The sequence below is a fragment of the Saccopteryx leptura genome, chromosome 4 (genome assembly GCF_036850995.1).
Source record: "Saccopteryx leptura isolate mSacLep1 chromosome 4, mSacLep1_pri_phased_curated, whole genome shotgun sequence".
In the NCBI taxonomy this organism is placed as follows: domain Eukaryota; kingdom Metazoa; phylum Chordata; class Mammalia; order Chiroptera; family Emballonuridae; genus Saccopteryx; species Saccopteryx leptura.
In genome coordinates, this window is record NC_089506.1 from 71,942,282 (window position 1) to 71,964,266 (window position 21,985).

A 21,985-nucleotide genomic window follows, 5' to 3' on the forward strand; every position below is an offset into this window, starting at 1 on the left:
ATTGAAGAGGGAAATAATTTCCAAATAGTAGTGAACTGACCTGTGTCCCCCTCCTCAAAATTCATATATGGAAGCCCTAACCCCCCGTGTGATTTAAAGACAGGGCCTATAAAGAGATAATAAAGCTTAAGTAAGGTCATAAGGGTGGATGGAGCCTTGAACCCATAGGACTGGGACATCGGAGATCTCTCTGATGTGTGCATATAGAAAGGAAAGGCTATCTGAGGACACAATGAGAAGGTAACCATCTGCAAATCAAGAGGTGCCTTCATGAAAGATTTAATTTTTATAATTGTGATAAAAAACCAAATGTTAATAAATAAATTTGGAATGCAGAACAACAAACTGATGGGGTTTGTTCTTCAAGTAGGTTTAGAGGATGATAGATATTTTCTAAATGGACCTCTTATTTTGGAATAATTTAAAATACATAGAAAAACGGCACAACTAATTCAAAGAATTCCTGCATGTCCTTCACCCAGCTTCTCCTAGTGCTAACATCTTACATAGCCATGGTGCATTTGGCAAAACTGAGGAATGAACATCGGTACAATGCATTTAACTAAACTACAGGGTTCATCTGTACTTCATTCATTTTCCATTGATGTCCTCTCTCACTTCCAGAAGCCAAGTCAGACTGCCACTTCCACACAATCATCATGTCTCTTTAGTCTCCTAGGGTCTTGTCATAGAATCTAAGTCCTTTTTTCTTTTTAATGAGATGGTGATAGACTTTAAAAAGAAAATTCTATCTTGATGCTACTATATTTTTAATACTCAAAACCATAATAATAGACAATACATTGACAACAAATAAAATAACCTCTAGTGCTTTCTAAAATGCTGCTGGGTCCCACATCCAGATAGTCTAATTTATTTTTATTTTATTTTATTTATTCATTTTAGAGAGAAGAGAGAGAGAGAGAGAGAGAGAGAGAGAGAGAGAAGGGGGGAGGAACAGAAAGTATCAATTCGCATATGTGCCTTGACCAGGCAAGCCCAGCAATATGACCCAGCGACCTCAGTGTTTCAGGTCAGTGTTTTATCCAGTGCACCACCACAGGTTAGGCCTAGATAGTCTGATTTAATTAGTTGAACTACAGCTTGGCACTGGGATTCTTTTAAATCTCTCCTGTTGAGTTTAACACGCAAGTCAATGCTGAGAACGACTTGCTTAGAAATTTAGCAGTCCAACATTCTACTCAAATGAGCACAGGTTCTCAAAACATGGACCCTGAACCAGCAGATCATTCTGATGTACACTACAGTCTGGGAACCAGGGTAACAGAGGACTCTCTGCCAAAGTATTCCTCTCAAATGCCTTGAACAATATTCATAAAAGAGAACTTATGACTCACAATGTTTGTCCCTTGATACCTTTATTGTTAAGTTATCCTTCATTGAAACAAATTGCAAAATTGTAAGTTCTGATTAATGGTCATGGTTTTGTTTAATTAAATAACAACTGTATAAAATATAAACCCAAACATTGTGTTGGATCTTACAGAATCTTGAGAAAGTACTTCCTGCAGTGGAAACTCAGTTTGAAATTTTCCTATCTGGAACTCTCACACACAGCTAATGAGCATGGCAAATGGTCCAACTGATTGATAAATACTCTGTCAGTTCCTCAAATTGTTAAATATAGTTACCATATAATCTAGCAATTTTACTCCTAGGTACATACCCAAAAGAAATGAAAGCATACTTCATAGAAAACTCATATGAATGTTTATAGCAGCATTGTTCACAATAATGAATTACAATTCAATACTGGAAACAACCCAAATGACCATAAATTGATGAATAAACAAAATACTATAGATCCATACAATGGAATATTATTTGGCAATAAAAAGAAATGAAATACTGATATATGCTACAATATGAATGAATCTTGAAAACATTAAGTAAAAGAGGTCAATCACAGAGGAGCAAATATTGTATGATTCCATCTTTATGAACTATCCAGAATAGGGCAATTCATAGAGACCAAAAGTAGATTAGTAGCTGCCCGGACTGAGGGATTGGCAGAAAATGATGTGTGACTTCTCATGGGTATGGGATTTCTTTTCAAGGTGATGAAAATGTTCTAAAATTGATTGTGATAGTGGTTACGCAACTCTGTGAATATTCCAATGAGAAAACATATATTTACTTGGGCATCCAATCAGTATACAAAGTAAACATATTCATAAAGTGAATCAAGTCTCTCTTTAGTAGATTGGCCCCAGATTCTTATACAGCTTTCCATTGTTTTATTAACTTAACAACCTGAGATTAAACAGCAAAATCAATTTCACTGATAAATATCTATATCACTGCAAACTTTATAAATCTTGTTTGCATAAAGAATAAAAGCTTATTAAGAGCTTATCATTTTGTATCATATGTGTTAGGGTTTACTTTTATAAAACTGTCAAGGTCTTGAATGCTTGTAAAAATTAAATATGTTAAATATATAAAAAGAATTATTGTAGAAAAAGAAAAAGAGGAACTTGATGCCAGAATACTTTACTAACCTGATGGTTTCTCTTACGCTCCGATCCTTAGTTTTTTCTGTTTTTGACTCCTTTGGAGATTCAAGTGAACTTTCCTTTCTGTAGTGACAATACATAGGTATAAAAATTGAAGCCAAGGATTTCTTCTTTTCTCACTCTTTTTCAAATGAGAAATTTTATTATAGTTGTTCTGTCAATGCTTGGGCAGTGGTTATATTTACTATTTCATTTGTAAATAGCAGAACCACAAGAAATCATACCTGTACATGACTGGGACAGAACTGAAGGAGAATAAATACCAGCTGGAAACAGAATTCCAGGATCCATACCTAAACGTGATGATCAGCCCTGGTCAGTTGGCTCAGCAGTAGAGCATCGGCCTGGCTTGTGGAAGTCCCAGGTTTGATTCTTGGCCAGGGCACACAGGAGAAGCGCCCATTTGCTTCTCTACCTTTCCCCCTCTCCTTTCTCTCTGTCTCTCTCTTCCCTTCCCGTAGCCAAGGCTCCATTGGAGCAAAGTTGGCCCGGGCGCTGGGGATGGCTCTATGGCCTCGGCCTCAGGTGCTAGAATGGCTCCAGTTGCAATGGATGGGCAGAACATTGCCCCTTGGTGGGCATGCCAGGTGGACCCAATCAGGCGCATGTGGGAGTCTGTCTCTCTGCCTTGCTTCTCACTTCAGAAAAATACAAAATAAATAAAATAATAAATAAATGTGATGATCACCTTCCCACTGGGGAGAGAGGGAGTGCCTTTGTGAAGGTGTATGTGATAGATGGATTATGTCTAACAGGAGGCACAGATAAAATTGCAGAAAGGGAAAGGAGAGAGTGTGCACATTAGAGTCCCCCATGGTGTTTTCCATTTCCACACCTACCGTCTATGCAGATGGCTACACCCACACCCCCTTGGAAAGGGCACCAGACACACCATGGAAAGGGAGAGGAAACTGACGTTGTGAGCAAGCAGAAACGAGAGGCAGCAAATGTTCTTGGTTATCAAAGAGTAGAAAATAAGGAAGCCAGTAAGTAGAGAAAGAAGCAGGAGAATATAGGCAGAAGCTAACATTCAGGAAGTAGCTAAGTTTTTTTAATGAAAACAAAACAAACAAACAAAAAACAATGAATGTTAATGTCCAGGTTTTCCTAATGGAATGTCTGCTCTGCTGGTCAAGAATAAACAACCTTCCAGTTCAGGCCTCCTGTGAAGTTGGTCATGCTACCATTCCTGCTCTTGAATTTTGATGAAACTCTATTATCTCATGTCCTTCCAATAAAACCCAATTTTATGAGCAAGTTCAACTGAAAGTGGAGCACCTCTCAAATCATATTAAGTGGGAAATTCCTAAATTATACTAAATAATTTACTTGTATTTTTTTTTTTACCATGATCACTACCAAGCATTATCTGAATGAGATTGGTTAATTTTAAGCCCAGTCCTGCTTCCAAAATAGTGAATGTTTTCCAGGATAAATAGATCCCATTGAAAATAGATTCTATTTACTCTCTCATTTTATCAAAAGCTCGCTTAGTACCACACAAAAAAAGAAGGCAGATAATTAAGGGAACAGAAAGAAATTACTTGTTAGATACAAGAAACTTTTATACACATTGGGAAAAAAGATAAGTAGCCCAGTTCTTTTCCTGATTTTCTATTCTTTGCAAAAAATACCAACAATATCATTTCTTTACATCAAAAAAAAATTTTTTTTAACAGAAAAGGCAGCTGCACCTTAAGAAGATACAAAATAGCACCCTATTGTTTTTAGGGTCTCTCCCCATACATGTAGAAGGGGGGAGAATTGCTACACATGGAAAATTTTTTTAATACTTTTTTAATTTAAAGAGTGTGTAACAGCAATAAAGTACAGCTTCTACCCAAGCTTTCGTGTAAAAGCTACCAGGGTCCAATAGATTTAAAATCATTATACTGTGCAGTGTAGAGAAATTTCAAAATTAGGACCTGTTTTGTAGCTGTGATAGATTTGTGTATTCTTTTAGCACTAGGTATCCAAGGAAGATGTTCTCAGGGTGCTTTCTGCACCACTGAAAACCTACCAAGCAACAGTAAGTAAAAATAAGTCTTCACAGACCAAGTGCAGAAATTTGAATTTTCATGATGCCTTTTACACTAAGCAGTAGAACAGCAGGATTTTAGTCAGAATTTGTTAATTTTCTTCTATATCAGCTTATTACTGATACATTGTACTTGTACATTTTTTTTTGTATTGAGATTGTATTTATATTTAAATATCATACTATAGTTCAGTTCAACTCCTCAGAAAATATTACAAGTTCACATAATTTATGCAGGCTCATATGAAATTCATAAAACAAAAGTAAATTATAATAAGCCTTACCTTCCATTTTTATTTTTATATACATTAGAATTTACTTCAATTAAATTTTCCAGCTCCCGATCTCTATAGAAAAATATAAATATAAATATAAATATATACTATATATGTAAACATATCTGTATTTCCTTTGGCAAGTTACAATATAATTTTAGAAAACAAAAAGAATTAAAACTTTACAAATCAGTACATAATCATAGACATACTCATTGTGATGTAAGGATTTGGGACAATGAAAATCTAACATTGTGCTATTAATCTATATAATTCAAGCATGAGAGCATGACGTGAGAAAAAGAACTAGGTTTTGAAAGGTTTGAGAAACCTGGTCTGAAAAGAAACAACTAATTGATATTCACATTCAGCTAACATTCAGTGTGTAGTACTTTGTGTCTCAAAGTACTAATTGTGCGTTTCCATACAGATTATCTCATGCAGATCTCACAAAATCTTACAGGACAGCATCTGGGCTCAGAAAGGCTAAGTGCATTTTTCAAGGCCAATTAACTAATTTGTAAAAGAGTCAAGATTTGAGGCTGAGCCACCTGTCCATCTGAAATCAATTCTTGGATATTTAATTAGAAACTTTATTCCAGCTTTTTGGATTACAGAAACATGAAAAATCAACCCTAAATTTGAATTAATAATTCATGATAAATGCATTATCATGCATATTATGCAGGATAAATGGGACAACTAGATTCTTAAATCTTAGGCTACATTTAGGATTTGAAACACTTTCATAAGATATAATAAATATCCTCTGGTATATTATTTATATATGAGTTATTTACAGTGTATCTTTATAATACTGGCAGTTCTTACCTTTTTTTTTCCCCATGAATTTAGAAAGGCTTTGTCATGAACCTTGTTGATTAGGAGTATGGTTTAAGAGTCAGAGTGATCTATTCCCCTACTTTTCTTGGACAAGTTTGACAACTCTTCTAAGCTTCTTTTTGTAAACTAGGCTAATAATATCTAACCTTGTAAGGCTGCAGTGAGAGTAAATGAGTTACTGTAAATAAAACTTGTGGACACAATGACTACAATTGTAGGTGAAACGAATAAGCATAAATAAATAATAGTCGCCACTATTGATTCCAAAATTTTGAGAGACTACTGTTTCATTTTTTTTTCTGCACTAAATTTTCACATCTTTAGAATTAACTCCAGTTTATGTAAATCTCCCTTTTGATCTTAACTAGTAGATTTAAATAAGGTTATTTTGTGTGGAATCAGTATACAGACTCTTACAAAATTAATATTGATAAAGATGAAAAATAATATTAAAAATTCTCTTATATGTAGAATGAGACTCAATATTCGTTTTTTTATAACATCCAAACCACTGATAACTGATAAATCTGCAAGAAAGTCAGCATTCCATAGCTAGACTTACGCTTTACATTTAAAATACTAGTTGTACATTTTTAGTAGGAAACATGCCAATTAATATATGTAAAAAGTATAGAATCTTAACAGAAATCTCTCAGAAGTACAAAAATCATTTGATCCTGTAATCTGAATATACAAAATTCCAAATGACTTTCTCAACATAACTGCCAAAATTGTAACAAAACCTCCCATATCACATCCTTTAAATTCAGAAATTGAGACAGAAGGTTTTTCACTTGCCTACACCCTTATGGTCCTTCACTACTTACCAGAGCCACCTTATTGGCCTCCAGAGCCATTGTACTATCTTAATAGCCTAGGCATTTAGTGATCTTTTCTAAATATTTAAAAATAACACTTGGCCCTGGCCAGCTGGCTCAGCGGCAGAATGTTGGCCTGGCCTGTGGAAGTTCCAGGTTCGATTCTGGTCAGGGAACACAGAAAAATCACCCATCTGCTTCTCCACCTCTTTCCCTCCCCCTCAACCTTCTCTCTCTCGCTCCCTCTTTCTCTCTTCCCCTCCTGCAGCCATGGCTCATTAGAGCACGTTGGTCCCCGCGTGCTGAGGATGGCTCCACAGCCTCGCCTCAGGCGCTGAAATGCTCAGTTGCCAATCAGCGGAGCGGCGGCCCCAGATGGGCGGAGCATTGCCCGGTTGGGGGCTTTCCAGTTGGATCCCAGTCAGATGCATGCAGGAGTCTGTCTTTCTGCCTCTCTGCCTCTCCATCTCTCACTTAAAAAAAATAAAAATGACAAAAATAACACTTAAATAAATACTTGGTGATAATGGAATAAAAATGTAGAGTGTCATGATATTCCCTAATCCAGTTTCCTAGGAAGGCCAAAGTGGGATAGTTGGCTATGGTAAGTAGTAAGAAAGCACAAGGGAATGTGAATCTTAAGAAATTAGGATTTTCCCCCAGGAAGTGATCTTCCCTCCTTTGCTAACCTTGGATGAATTAAATGTCCTTTTTCATTACAACTTAAGTAGAGACACATGACACATGACCATCTCCTTATACATAGTAGCTGCTTCAAAAATACTTGTGGAATTAAACTAAATTAATTTAAATTCTCTTTTGCTCCTCTGTTATTACCTTAATTAGCTCTGGGAAAGACACTAAAGGAGCCCTAAGAGGAAAATATTAAACCCTAGACCTGTAAGGCAGTCAGCTCCACTCACATCCGGGTACACAGTGGGCACCAAAACCACACAGAAAAGCTCAGCAAAGCCAGTGATGGACATTTCACCTCTGTTCTTGTGAATTACCCAGAACCTGCCTTACTTTATCCCTGAATTAAACATATATATATTTATTTGTTTATTTATACAGCTCCCAACCCTGGCTTTGTTTACTTACTTTGAGATGTTGTTATAAGTTGAATTGTACCCCCTTCCCACTCATCACTTCATTCATTGTTGAAGTCCTAAACATTATGTCAGAGTGTGACTTTATTTGGAGATAAGGTCTTTACAGAGATAAGTTCAAATAAAGTATTAGGATGGGCCCTAATCCAATATGACTGGTATCCTAATAAAAAGAGGAAATTTAGTCTGACTTGTAGTGGTGTAGTGGATAAAGTATTGACCTAGAATGCTGAGGTAGCAGGTTTGAAACCCCAGGCTTACATATGGGAGTTGTTGCTTCCTGTTTCTTCCCCACCTTCTCTCTCTCTCTCTCTCTCTCTCTCTCTCTCTTTCGCTCTCTCTCTCCTCTCTAAAATGAATAAACAAAAATAATTTTTTAATAAAAAAATGAAAAGAGGTGGTGCAGTGAATAGAGCATTGCCTTGGGACACTGAGGACCCAGTTTGAAACCCCCAGGTTGCCAGCTTGAGCATGGGCTCACCAGCTTGAGGGCAGAGTTGCTGGCTTAAGTGCGGGATCATAGACCCACAGTCACTGGCTTGAGACCAAAGGTCGCTGGCTTGAAGCCCAAGGTCACTGGTTTGAGCAAGGAATCACTAGGTCAAGGCACATATAAAAAGCAATCAATGATCAACTAAAGTGCCACAACAACAAGTTGATGCTTCTTCTTTCTCTCCCTTGCTGTCTGTCTCTGTCTATCCCTCTCTTTCCCTCTCTCTCTTGCTTAAAAAAGAAAAAAAAAAAAAAGCCTGACCTGTGGTGGCATAATGGATAAAACCTCAACCTGGAATGCTGAGGTCGCCTGTTTGAAACCCTGGGCTGCTTGTTCAAGGCACATATAGGAGTTGATGGTTCCTGCTCCCCCCCCCTCTTTCTCTCTCCCCTCTCTAAAATAAGTAAATAAATAAGAAATAAAAAAAGGAGGAAATTTAGACTTACACACACAGAGATGGAAGAGACTGTGAAGACACAGGTGAAGACAGCCCTCTACAACCCAAGGAGAGAGGCAGAAGGAACCAACCCTGCTGACACTTTGATCCTGGGCTTCTAGCCTCCAGGGCTGTGAGAAAATCAATTTCTGTTTCAAGCCACCTAGTCTGTGGTTGTGGCTACAGCAGCTCTGGCAAACTAATACAGATCTGCTTCTTCTCTCACAACATGGCTACCTTTAGTTTCTCAGGCTGATGAACATCTCACTTCCTCTGGCCTTTTCACTCCTGTCTGCTGCAGATACTGTGTCTTTGCTCTGTCAAAACATTTTCCCCCCTGCCACTTCCCCCATACCCCCTCCCATGTCTTTTTGGACCCTAGTTAACATGAGAAAAAATGGGAATGGGTTTGAATCTGAGGAAAGAGGAGAAACTAGTATCTTACAAATGTAACGACTATACACAGATAACTCAAAATTGAAAACTACGCATGCCTTCAAAGAAGTGCTCTCCCAGAGTGGTCTAAAAGTGAACCATCTAATAAACTTTATTATTAGTGGTTTAATAGAATTTTTGTTGTTTTTATTAAACAATGCCACATACCAAGTTTGGTAGGGTGGATTATAAAATCTAATCTTGAATCATCTATAGTAGTATTTAAAGCAAAATAAGAAGTTCCAGATTATGTAAAGTACAAAATGTGTATTTGCTTTGGTTGTTTACCCTGACTGATGTCATCAGCAAGATTTGAAGATCCAATAAAAGAAGTTCAGATTGCCCATAAATTTACCAAGCTGAAGGATGTAAAAATAGATTTCATTCTTTAATTAAGACCACATCTCTTGCATCTTTTCTCTTACACTGTGGTACAAGATGAAGAGCTGTGAGTCAAAGTGTGAAAAGAAGATTTTTATAGAAGGCCTGCCAAATGCTTCAGCGTCAAGCAAATGCTTGATTTCAAACCCTTTCTATGGCAGTTGCAATGGAAGGAAGCCCTTATAATTTTATAGTTTATGAGCAGCTGGAGTTAACTAAGAAAAATCATCACTTCTCTGTGGATACAGTGCAAAATGTTAAAAAGAAATGGTTAACCATAGCAACTCAAAATGCTTTTTTTTAAATGTAGATTTCAAATTTTGGGGGACAAAATATGAGTTACGTGTTATGTTGAGTCATAGCACAAATTTTGAATATAAACAATTATCTATGTTGTCATTATGTAATTTATTTTCCACTGTTGTATACAATATTAAGGAATAAATATAACACTTCTTTACAGAGCAGATTAAGGGGGAAAATAGAGATTTGGGGATCAAGGTATTACTGTCTCTTTTTTTAAACTTAAATGTATTGAGGTGACATTTGTTAATAATATTAGTTTCAGCTGTACAGTTTTATAATTTGTCATCTGTATATTGCATTGTATTGTATTTGCTCACCATCCAAAGTCTCCTTTATCACCATATATTTGACGCCCTTTAATTATTGTCTCTCATTATACAACTTTTCCTGGGATAAGCACTGTAAGAAAGAAAGTTAGCAGCTCACTCCCAACTGCTCTTCCTCTCTCATGAAGACATGGGAGGTATTTATTAAAGGCCTCAATATTTTTCTCTCTCTGCAGCTTACTTAAATTGCCTTTGTAGAGTATCAAACACATTTGCAAAGAGTCTCCATATAAAAATTTTACTTTGGTACTTCTTTTATGCCAAGAACTAAATCTTAGGCTTTAATTATAGTCCAAAAGGAGTATTTACTCTCTGAAAGGAGTATAGAATACGGTGAGATAACTATAGTTCTTCAGCTTTATTTACATCACTAAATGGGCCCAGGTTTATATATTTTTGTAACTCTTTTCAATGAGGGAGTCTTGAAGATTATATATTAAAGAATTTGCCAGGTCCATAAAAAAAAATTGAAAATTTTAGGTATTTTAAGTATAAGATGTGACCAAGAATATTAATAGCTGTAATTCACCATGGTTCACTAAGCTGATGCCATGAGCAGGAGATAGGTGTTGGCTAAAGGAGACCATTTAGAACAGTGGTCCCCAACCCCCAGGCCGTGGACCGGTACCAGTCCGTGGGCCATTTGGTACTGGTCCACAGAGAAAGAATAAGTAACTTACATTATTTCCGTTTTATTTATATTTAAGTCTGAACGATGTTTTATTTTTAAAAAATGACCAGATTCCCTCTGTTACATCCGTCTAAGACTCACTCTTGACACTTGTCTCAGTCACATGATACATTTATCCATCCCACCCTAAAGGCCGGTCAGTGAAAATATTTTCTGACATTAAACCGGTCCGTGGCCCAAAAGAGGTTGGGGACCACTGATTTAGAAGATACCAGATTTCTTTATGCTGGTCTCACTCAAGTGTCTCAGAATGTTTGAGCTGGAAAGCAAAATGTTTTATCTAGCTGGGTGATTATAGGGCCTTGCTTAGTTTGAGATTTAGCCTTTAATTTACAGAGTATTCATTAAACACCTAATATGAGCCACATATTGTGTTAGGCACTGTAGATAAAGAAGTGAACAAGACAGACCTAATCTTACCATTAAAAATCTTATAGTCGAAGAGAGATGATTAAATAATTATTCCCTCTTAGAGACAAATGCTATGGGACAGATAAAATAAAGAATACTTAGAAGGGGCCCTGGCCGGTTGGCTCAGCGATAGAGCGTCGGCCTAGCATGTGGAGGACCCGGGTTTGATTCCCGGCCAGGGCACACAGGAGAAGTGCCCATTTGCTTCTTTACCCCTCCACCGCGCCTTCCTCTCTGTCTCTCTCTTCCCCTCCTGCAGCCAGGGCTCCATTGGAGCAAAGATGGCCCGGGCACTGGGGTTGGCTCTGTGGCCCCTGCCTCAGGCGCTAGAGTGGCTCTGGTCGCAACATGGCGACGCCCAGGATGGGCAGAGCATCGCCCCCTGGTGGGCAGAGCATCGCCCCTGGTGGTTGTGCCGGGTGGATCCCGGTCGGACGCATGCGGGAGTCTGTCTGACTGTCTCTCCATTTCCAGCTTCAGAAAAATGCAAAAAAAAAAAAAAAAAAAAAAAGAATACTTAGAAGGACCCAATGCAGGTGTGATGTGTGGGGCTTCCGGAGCCTGAGAGAGAGTCCTAAGCTGAGCCTTAAAGGATGAGTGGAAGTTACCACACAGTGCCAACGAGGGAGGAGTGAGGACCATGTGTAAGTTAGGGTGTGTGGGTGGGACATAGAAGAGGCTTGTGGAGACATGGCGGGCAGGGCTTTGGAAACTGGGTTAAGGAGTGTGGCTATTACCCAATGGAACAGGAAGCCGCTGGAGGATTTAATCAGAAGAATGACGTGATCAGATTGGTGCTTTAGAAAGATCACTCTACAGAGTGGGAAATGGACTGAAGAGCAGAAGGTACGGCAGACAGCAGAGGAGCTAGTTAGGAGATGATATAGACTATAGTAGTACTGGGGATAATGAAGGGTCTCAGTTCCTGAGAAAATTAGAAGCATCCAAAGTGACCTACTGATTAGGAGGAATAAAGCAATGGAAAGAATCGATGTTACCCCCTCTCCCAGCCTCCAGTTTTCTGTCTTTAGCAGAAGAATGAGAAATATGCAATAGGAAGGGACTCTTTTTGGATACTAAAAACTTGGAGGTATGCCTCAGCAAATAGGAAGCCCTTAAAAAGATCAAGTATAACACTACCAACAGTTCAGTGTATTCTTTCTGCTTTAGATGAAGGATGCTTTTTCTAACTGTAAAGGCCTAAATGTCACTAGATGCTTTTTAATCTTCACTTGGGAGCAGCAGTTTGCAGTCTACAAATAATTGAATATCTCTAATATCTCTTAGTTCATGAAAATATGAAATAACCACTGCTAAAAGCCATGCAGTTTCTCCCTGAATAAATGAACATTCTTAGCACATCTGCATTTGTTCAGGTCATTGTGTTCCTCAGAGGAGCTCAGGGACACCTGCTTGCATTCTGATCGATGACCAAAGTTTATTCCGCCCCTTACTATGAATTAAATATACAGCTGCTGGAAATGTCAGCAAAGTCACACAAAAAGAACTCTGATTCACTGCTGTTACACTATTAAATAAACACTGTTCACGTCACATTGAATTGACTGTAAAAGTGCCTTGTGGCTGTTATTCCCACTGGGAGTCACTTTAAAATGGCCCCTCTCTTACCCACTGAAATCAAGCAGGCAGCAGAGAGACATTATACATACAGGTGGCTGCACTAACTGAATGAAGTCACTTTTTGCAACTAAGCAGCTTAGTCCTTGTTTGTCTGTTCTGGGAAAACTGTTGAACAGCCAAGCTGATTATCATCAAATCTGGTGTAAATTCTAAAGAATCATCAGATATCACTTAAGTTACATTTGTGGATCAAGCTGCCATCTGAAAACGACATGATGGCCAATATTTTTTAAAAGTTTTAAAATAAAAATCCTATCTATATAAGGATAATGTCTTCTTTTATAGCTATTTTATTAGAAGTTGCTGGAATACAAACAATATATTTGTAAAATTAGCCTCTTCTAATAAACAAAAACAAAGCTATTATGAGAAGGTTACTATTGTCCATCAACATAGCACATTCACAGAGAGAAGGAGAGAGGGAAGGTTAAGAAAGCTAGAAGAAAGGAGGGTGGGGGTGAGAGAAAGAGGGAGGGAGAGAGAGAGTGAGATAGAACACATTTGAGACTCATCCACTGAGGGAAGAGTTTGCTACAATAGCCATATATGGTTATGGAACCTAAACCTCCTGAAACTGATATTAATAAAAAGGAAAATCTGCCCCAGCCAGTACACTATCAAGAAACGGTCCTATTTACTTAACAAAGGTATTTCCATACGATTATCAGTGGCAGGGGCAACACTGAAAGTCTGCTGGTATTTCTGCTATTAGAAAACCTCTATGTGACAAGTACTTTCTCTCTACCCTCTCATTTTAACAATAATTTTCTAGAGTAGATGTTTCTCATTGTGGCCCTTTAACTGCAGAGGTGGGGGAGGAGAGTAGAAAGAAAGGGACAGTAAGGAGCATGAAGAATTAAAAGAAGAGGAGAGTCTGAGCTGTTTTAGCCACGGAACTTTTGTTTTTCTTATAGAAAGTAACATCGGAAGGATTGAGTTTATATCCAGGAGGGTGTTTGTTTGTTTGTTCGTTTGTTTTAATTACAAGAGAGAGAGAAACATTGACTTGTTCCACTCACTTATGCATTTTTTGTTATATGCTCCTTGATTGGGAATTGAACGCTTAACTTTGGCATAATGGGACAACAATCTATTCAACTGAGCTATCGGGCCAGGACCTGTTTTCTTTCTTGAGAAGTTTATTTCACATCTTTGAGCTAATAATATCCTCTTTTATAAGACAGGATATATGAATATATTTCTCATGGGGTGAGGATGAAATGTATATAAATCGCCACACTATAGGTGCTTAATAAATGTTACTAAGTAGCAACTGCCTTTGTGCCTTCCTGCTTCAGAAAACCCAACAACAGGAGAAAAACAAAGAAACAGAAAAAGTAAAATAAAATATTAATGTAAAAAATAAACCAGGAGATATAAGATCTAGATCAATTCAGTATATGACCCTGTCCTCTTTCCCAGTGGATTCAAAGCATTTTCCATATATTAATTTGCTTTCTTCACCTTAGAATATTGAGACCGATTCCCATCTATATATTTCTTATGATAAAATTTCAGGTCAGTAGAACAGTTTGAACTTCTAATACAATGTACTTTGTTGCATTATCTATTAACTATTAGAAAAGCCCTTTAGGTGAATGATATGACATATAGAAAGTGAATTATAAGATGTTTGCTGAACTCACATGGAAATCAAAGGCTAAAACCTGCTGTCACATTTTGTGAGCCCACACTAGCTGTGGCCTGTAATTCTGACAACCCTGAGTACCCTCTCTGATCTCTGTAGGTCTCTCTGTAAACCATAAGTCTGCGTCAGCTTCTCATCCTTTTTTAATTTAATTTAACTCATGTTTTATTTCAGTCCCAACACTCTATTTCCTAAAGATAACAAATACTAAGCAGTCTTAGTGCAAATAAAAAGTACAGAACCGAGTTTAAAGTCAAGTAATTCATTCCAGAAGAGTGTAACATGTTTCCTTCCTGAACAGAAAGTGCAATATAAATGTTATAAAGAAAAATAAAAAGCTTCAAGAAAGAAAGAGAGAGAGAGAGAGAAGAAGAAGAAGAAGAAGAAGAAGAAGAAGAAGAAGAAGAAGAAGAAAAGAAATAAAAAGGAAAAGAAAGAAAATACCTAACCCAGAACCTTAAGAGCATGCAAGAATAGTAAGGCAAAGTCACTTAACCGCTCCATGTTCCTGAGAGCTGAAGGTTTCACTTTAATAAGATTGTCCAAGTCTTGGCTATTCAAAGGAGAAGAAAATGAGTTCAGATTAGTGACAGGTTTTTTTTGGTGGTGCTAGTTCAACAAAGCAACATGATAAACCCACTCCTCCCCCTCCCCCCCAGAGACAACAGACAGATGAAAACATGAAATGACTGCTTTTATGTGATTACCTCTGATTGCTGATTGCTGCGGGGCTCACTTTGATGAGGTTATCGAGATCCTGGTTTCTTTAAATAGAAAAATGAAAAGATCAGCGATTAATTATAAGGTTCTTTAGATAAGATCATTAAGGTTATAAATCTGCTTAGAGTACTAACAAAATAGCCTTTTCCTGACTAAAGCACAAAATTTAATATAGTTCTATTACCTTCGGTTGTTGGTGAGAGTTTCAGGATTCACTTTGATGAGCTTGTCAAGGTTTTGATTTCTTTAAGTGGAAAAAAAAATTAAAGCAGCTAGTTTAGCGATAATAAGGGTTTAAATTGTTGGAAATAGAAAGAAAGGATTTGCTATATTATCATTTAGTTTGAGATGTATTGATTTGGCATAGAATAGCCTTGAACTAAGTTTTTTAACTAATCTAGATGTGATTGAATTATGCTGTATCAGAAGAAAAATTACTTTGATTTCACACATGTTATTGCCAGAACATATCTACTAGGGCACACTAGCTAAGTGTTCACAGCAAATACTTGGTGATTAAGAACTTTTCACTCTGAAATGTTTTAACATTATGAAGTTACAAACTGATTCTAATGTCCTTGTTATTTTTAAAATCATATTCACTAACCAAATATGTTTTTAAAAATAATAAGCTCTTGCCTGGCCTGTGGTTGCACAGTGGGTAAAGCGTTCACCTGGAATGCTGAGATCACAGTTAGAAACCCTGGGCTTGCCTCGACAAGGTAGAACCGACAAGCAAGCAATGAACAACTAAAGTGAAGTAACTGTGGCTTGATGTTTCTCACTCTCCACCTGCTCTTCTCTCTGTAAAATCAGTAAGTAAAATCTTAAATAATAGTAATAATAATAAACCCTGATATTGGGATTACACTTAATATAAGATTTGGCAAAGTGAGTTCTAGTAATCAATCAAAATTGAGTTTTCTTCTCTCTAGGATGATTGAAAAACCAAATTAAACTCAATTGTTCATGGTCAAATTAATTACATCCTCCGACAAGGTTCACTCCTATTTGAAGCCCTACCAGTTTCTTTTCTCAGTCACAGAAAAACATTCCCTTTCACATGGTTGGTTATCATAAATTCTTGTATAAAGGGCTGGAAAGTTGTGACTTTTCAAAGCATTCCTCTAAACCCCTTTTAAATATTTATTTGAAGAAGTAAAATAGCCTTCCATGTCAAGAAATCACAGGCGTGCTGCCATCTGTTTCCAGTATCATCTTGGACAGCAACCTGACTGTACCTCCTTCCCCCCAATAACCCTTTTTAATCACATAACAATAAAGTATATTTTATTCTTTAAAAACATGGACACAAGGTTAGAAAATGAAAGGGAACCACGTAGAGGTTAATCGTCAAAAAGATATGAGAAAGGTCTGCACTTCCCTCCGCCAGCCCAGACCTTTCCATGGGATGTGCTTCCCGCTGGCTCAGGGCTCACGCAGTGTGAGCTTTGTCACCTGTCTCAGATCTCTGTGCTAGACAGAAGGCTACTTGCTGAATTTTTACTGTTTTGCATTGTCTTCAATAATAGTATTCTCTAAGATAGTCAACTGCTATCTACAAATACTATTACAAGAATGATTAACACATGAAAACTATCCAAAATATAATTTCCTTGTATAAATTGATTGCAGAATCTGTCATAAAGCTAAACTGTGACTGAAAGACTCAGTTTAAAATTAGGATAAGTTCATATATTAGAAGAAAAAGTACAAAGAATAAAACTTTGTGGAGGAGATAATATATTCAACAACCACAACCTTTCAATATATAAAATTAATGGCAGACATGAGAACTTCCATTTTAATTGTCCTGCTCAACATAAGAAATTTGATTCATCCAACCATCCAGAACAGTGGTATTTAAGCTACTATCTTATTAAGCCCAATAAGAAATATTTTATATCACAGCCCAACACTGTCTTTTATCAGACAGACAGACAGACACAATAAAACATAAATTTCATGAAATAATACTCTCACGACATAAAAATTCTCATTTTCTACTCTACTTAATTCATTTTATTTAATTGGAAAAAAGTGCTGATTGTCACTCAGTTAATTACAAAACTCTTTAATGGGTTGCAAACACAGTTTGAGAAACACTAATTTAGAAAACATAAATGTCTGCTCTATTCTATCACTAGTCCTCGAAAGACAACAGTGTGTGTTAATAAAACAAGGATTTCAGTAACAGTCCTGTATTGCCTTGCTTGAGAGCATCACACAATTTACCTCAATCAACTGAGAACAACAAATTAATTGACTTTTTTTTTTCCAGGCCCTGGGTCTCTCCAAACACAGGAATCTTATATTCAAACTTTATCCAGGAAAAGTGTAACATTTTTTGTACTCAAGTTACTGCTTTCATTTATTTTGCTTTAAGAATGTAGTAAAGGGATACATTAGACTGTTTAGGTATTATTACTTCCATGTAGTTTAAAAGCTGTAAAGTGCTTTGCAGCTATTTGCATATTTGTGCCATTGTCATTTATGAAGTAATCATTCAAGTGACCCCATAAAGAAGTAAAAGACATAAGACATCTCCGGACCCTCCCATGGCAACAGCAACAAGTCAAACTGTAAAACCTTCTCTTTCCCCAAGGTTCTCAATTTTTTTTTTTTTAAATGAGAGGAGGGGAGATAGTGAGACAGACTCCCATATGCATCCCAGCTGGGGTCCACCTGGGAACCTCCATCTGTGGCGATGCTCTGCCCATCTAGGACTAATGCTACAACTGAGCTATTTTTAGCACCTGAGGCAGAGGCTCCATAGAGCCATCCTCAGCACTCAGGACTTATGTGCTAGAATCAATTGAGCCATGGCTGCAGGAAAAGAAGAGAGAGAAAGGGGGCAGGGGGAGAAGCAGATGGTTTCCTTTTCTGTGTGCCTGACTAGGAATTGAACCCAGGACTTCTACATGCCAGGTTGATGCTCTACCACTGAGCCAACAGGCCAGGGCTCAATTTCACTTATTCTAAGATCAAAGTCTGTGTGCTGTGGTTTAAAGAATGTGGGTTGGGCTAGAAATTAGAATTCATAGAAGACAGAGATTTGGCCCCTGGCCTCTGTACTCTCATCTATAAAATGAGGAGATTGGACTGGATCATCTCCATGACTCTTCCCATCTCTAACATCTTTAATCCTAGACTCTATGAATCTAACATTTACTGCTTGTCATGTTTATTAAATTAGGTATGCAATGTCTCTTTTTCTTTTTAAATGCAACACACTAACAATGCATTCTATATCTAGCAAGCAGTACATGAGTATTTCAAAATGTAGTATCTTAAATTGACAACTTATTATTGTCTTGGAATAACATCTTTTTGCTCCTGGTACATAATTACCTTTAATGGTGATAATTGCTTACTGTTAATAGGATTCAGTATGTCTACTGAATTCTCTTTTTGGCATCCATGCCCTGTAATTATATCTAGTGTGCTACTCATGATACGTAGTTGCAAGCTTCAAACTCAATAGGTACTCAGTAATTATTCACTGCCTAGCAGATCACAGAACTACTATCAGTCTTCCACTAGTTTCCTGCAACTGTGGCAAAGCACCCAACCTTTCTGAATTATAAATTCCTCATATGTAAGTTGATTAGGTTCAACTGAAACAACGGTTTTCAAAATTGTTCATACTAACTAGGCTATGAGTTTCTTGAAGTTCCTTGATCTCACCTCTAAAATTTGCAATTTTTATATGTACCAGATAAACTTAAGAAGAAAAATCATGAAAATATTAAGATATATATTATATATAAAATAGTAACATATAATGATACAAAAGTCTTCATATCACCAGAGACAAAAGTGAATTTTATCATCTTACAGATACTAATCAAAGAATTATCAAACTTTAGGTCCATAACTTTGCTGGGAGCAGCAAACCATCTAAGAAACAACAAACCTCATAAAATTTTCACTAACTACCAGAAAATACTCTTCAAAAATAAGGTGATCGGTATTTGTTGGTGATGAGTCTGATGAAGTATCTAGGTCTTTTAAAAAAAATTATTATTAATACCTTTTTGTCAACTCAAGAGATAAAGGCATTACCATCTATTGTACAGAACAAACAGCACACAGGCTAGTTATGTTTCTACCACAGTCGCTCTCTTCAATTGCTTTATTTGAGGCCGATAAAAGTGAAGCCACCATCATATATTATTTTCAGCTGCCTTTCTTTTTTAGTATTAACAGAAGATGATCTAAATTTCCAGGGACAAATAAAAATTGTGATACTTTTGAAAGACATATTAATTTATATTCATGTTCTGCTTAATTAAGGAGAAATAAAAAGAGGAGGGGGGAGAGAGAGAGAAAAGAGAAAAACATTCTTCTCTTACCCAGCCATGTTTTTGACAGATTTAGGGCTTAGATTAAGTTCTTCCAGACCTTGTTTACTGATGAAATAAAATAAAATTAAAGGTCAAATTCAGTTAGAAATAAGCAAATTTTATGACAGGCATTTTTTTCTTTTGACACTTTGATGATTCAATGGAATCCTAGATAAAAGTGATAAATTTTATTGTTTCTACTTTGTATAAATTAGTTATCTTTTTAAAAAATCTCAAAATAACCCAATAACCCCTTTATAAACAAAGAAACTACCATCTCCCCTTTATAAACGAAGAAATTGAACTTCAGAGAATTTAAGACACTCTTTGGGGCTAGGTACCTAAGAGGTGACTGAGGGTTAACCAGGATTGAAATCACGGCACTGGATCCAAAGCCCATGCTCCTTTCTGCTAGTACCCTTCCTCTCTCCATATTCATAATGATTCCTTGCATCTGCACAGTGCTTTACTCCAACATGATCTCCACAAGATTTAAAAGGTAGCCAGGAGATGCTCTACCACACTTTTCTTAACTTTTGTTTCAGTGTATAATGGATCTTCTGAAGATGACGGAACAAATTCAATGTCATACAAAAATATTCTAATCAAGTATAAAAATGTTATGTTGCTAATTTTCTTAGGAATCATTTAAAAATTAATCCTTGGGTTTGTGAAGAAGTAGAGAGCCAATATTATTATTATTATTTTTTAATGAGAGGAGGAGAGATAATGAGACAAACTCCTGCATGCACCCTGACCAGGATCCATTTGACAAACCCTGTCTGTGGCTGATACTCAAATCAATTGAGCTATTATTAGCACCTGAGGCTGACCCTTGGACCAACTGAGCCACTGGCTATGGGAGGGAGAGAGAAACAGATGGTTGGTTCTACTGTATGCCCTGACCAGGAATTGAACCTGGGATGTCCATACACCAGGCCAATGCCTATCCACTGAGCCAACCAGCTAAGGCACCAGTAGTCTTTATTTAGTTTTATAAACCTTAATGTTTATTAACTATAAGTTTACAGTGATAAACTAGTTTTGCTATTTTGTGTCAAAATGAATTTCTCAAGTAGTAATTATACAAAATTAGCCTCAATATTATCATTTTAAACAATATTCTAAGGAAATACATAAAAGCAATAATAAAAGAAAAGTCTATACAGTATTATTACATATCAACAACTCAATTTGTTCTCTTTATTTCTCATGTCCCCTTTCAAAATGTCTTTAATCAAATAAGTAATCTTATTTTTTTAGCATACGTTGCATACTTGCTTAGAGTCTTGAATGATTGTAATGTGCTTACCTTGTGTTCGCTGAGGGGGTCACTTTGATAACATTGTTCGGGTCTTGGTTCCTAAAACAATGGAAGTTTCAATGGCTGGTAAAATAAACTAAAATGAATAATTTGTATATTTTTTTAACCTTAATATATAATTAAATGGTCATTGCTAATTTAAACTTCATCATTACTTGAATTATCCCTTTACCCCCAGGGAAAAGCAGATTGCTACTATCAACTCATTTTTTTGCATAATTTTGTACATATGAAAATTCATTTTCATTTTATTCTTATTTCTTTAAAGACAACCTCAAATTTATATTACTCATAAACTCCTTATTATCCATATTATATTTTTATAATAGAATTAGCATTTAGGATATTTGGGGAGTTGTAATAAGAGAAAAATATAAAATTGCTCATCATTTCCACTTGTTCTTTATTTTCCTCCTCCTTAAAAAAAAATCACTTCAGAATCGTATTTCATGCAATGCTAAATCAGAACTAGTGAGGTTTCAGATTATATAATCCTTTTCTCCTAGAGGAAAAATCTTATTTTAATCATCTGGGTCTATTTTCAGGGAGGTGCAAATATCTCAATATAAAAACATAGTAATGTAATATTCTTTTTATTATTATTGATTCAATTTATTGGGATGTTCACAAAATCACCCAGTAAAACACCATCTTCACACTGCACTGTGCACCCTCCGTCCCAAGCAAAGTTTCCTTCCATCCCTGATCCTCCCCCCCTTTGCCCATTTCCACCTAGACTCACCCCCTTCCCCTCTGGCTAGCACCATACTGTTGTCTGTGCCTATGTATTATGTAACTTGTTTTTATTGTAAACATTCCAATAGGCAATCATAGCTCTAGGGACATTTCTATTATTACATTGGGCTCTTATACAAACCCTAATACCAAAAGGCCTGAACAAGAAGCCTAATTTGATATACTCCTTTATGGGGGCCATATGTTATATATCCTGAGAAGAAAGAAAGATCAGAAAGGCTTATATCACTTAACTAATATTTAGGATTAACTCACAAGCTCATTTTATCATGTACATAACCTTCCATGTACACTATGTTGTACTACGGTTGATGGGTCAAAAATGGTTGAATGTCAATAATTTCATAAAGTTCAACATAATAGGATAATTTCTTTGCTATCTTTGAATTAAACACTGAATAGTGTGATAGGGGCCCAACAATGAAGAAAAATAGTAACAGTAACAATAATA

General features: G+C 36.5%; 1 protein-coding gene across 11 annotated transcripts in view; it reads right to left on the reverse strand.

Moving 5' to 3' along the window:
• SCEL (sciellin) overlaps positions 1-21,985 on the reverse strand; it is a 119,107-nt gene that overhangs the window by 12,722 nt on the left and 84,400 nt on the right. For 8 of the 11 annotated variants that reach the window (XM_066380725.1, XM_066380726.1, XM_066380719.1 and 5 more), the window contains 7 exons: positions 20,767-20,817; positions 19,464-19,520; positions 15,293-15,352; positions 15,096-15,152; positions 14,885-14,941; positions 4,860-4,922; positions 2,523-2,600 (listed from right to left, as the gene is read on the reverse strand). In XM_066380725.1, coding sequence (XP_066236822.1) covers positions 2,523-2,600; positions 4,860-4,922; positions 14,885-14,941; positions 15,096-15,152; positions 15,293-15,352; positions 19,464-19,520; positions 20,767-20,817 — 423 coding nt within the window. The remainder of the gene's footprint in view (positions 1-2,522; positions 2,601-4,859; positions 4,923-14,884; positions 14,942-15,095; positions 15,153-15,292; positions 15,353-19,463; positions 19,521-20,766; positions 20,818-21,985) is intronic. The other 3 variants (XM_066380721.1, XM_066380727.1, XM_066380730.1) reach the window with 3 other exon arrangements.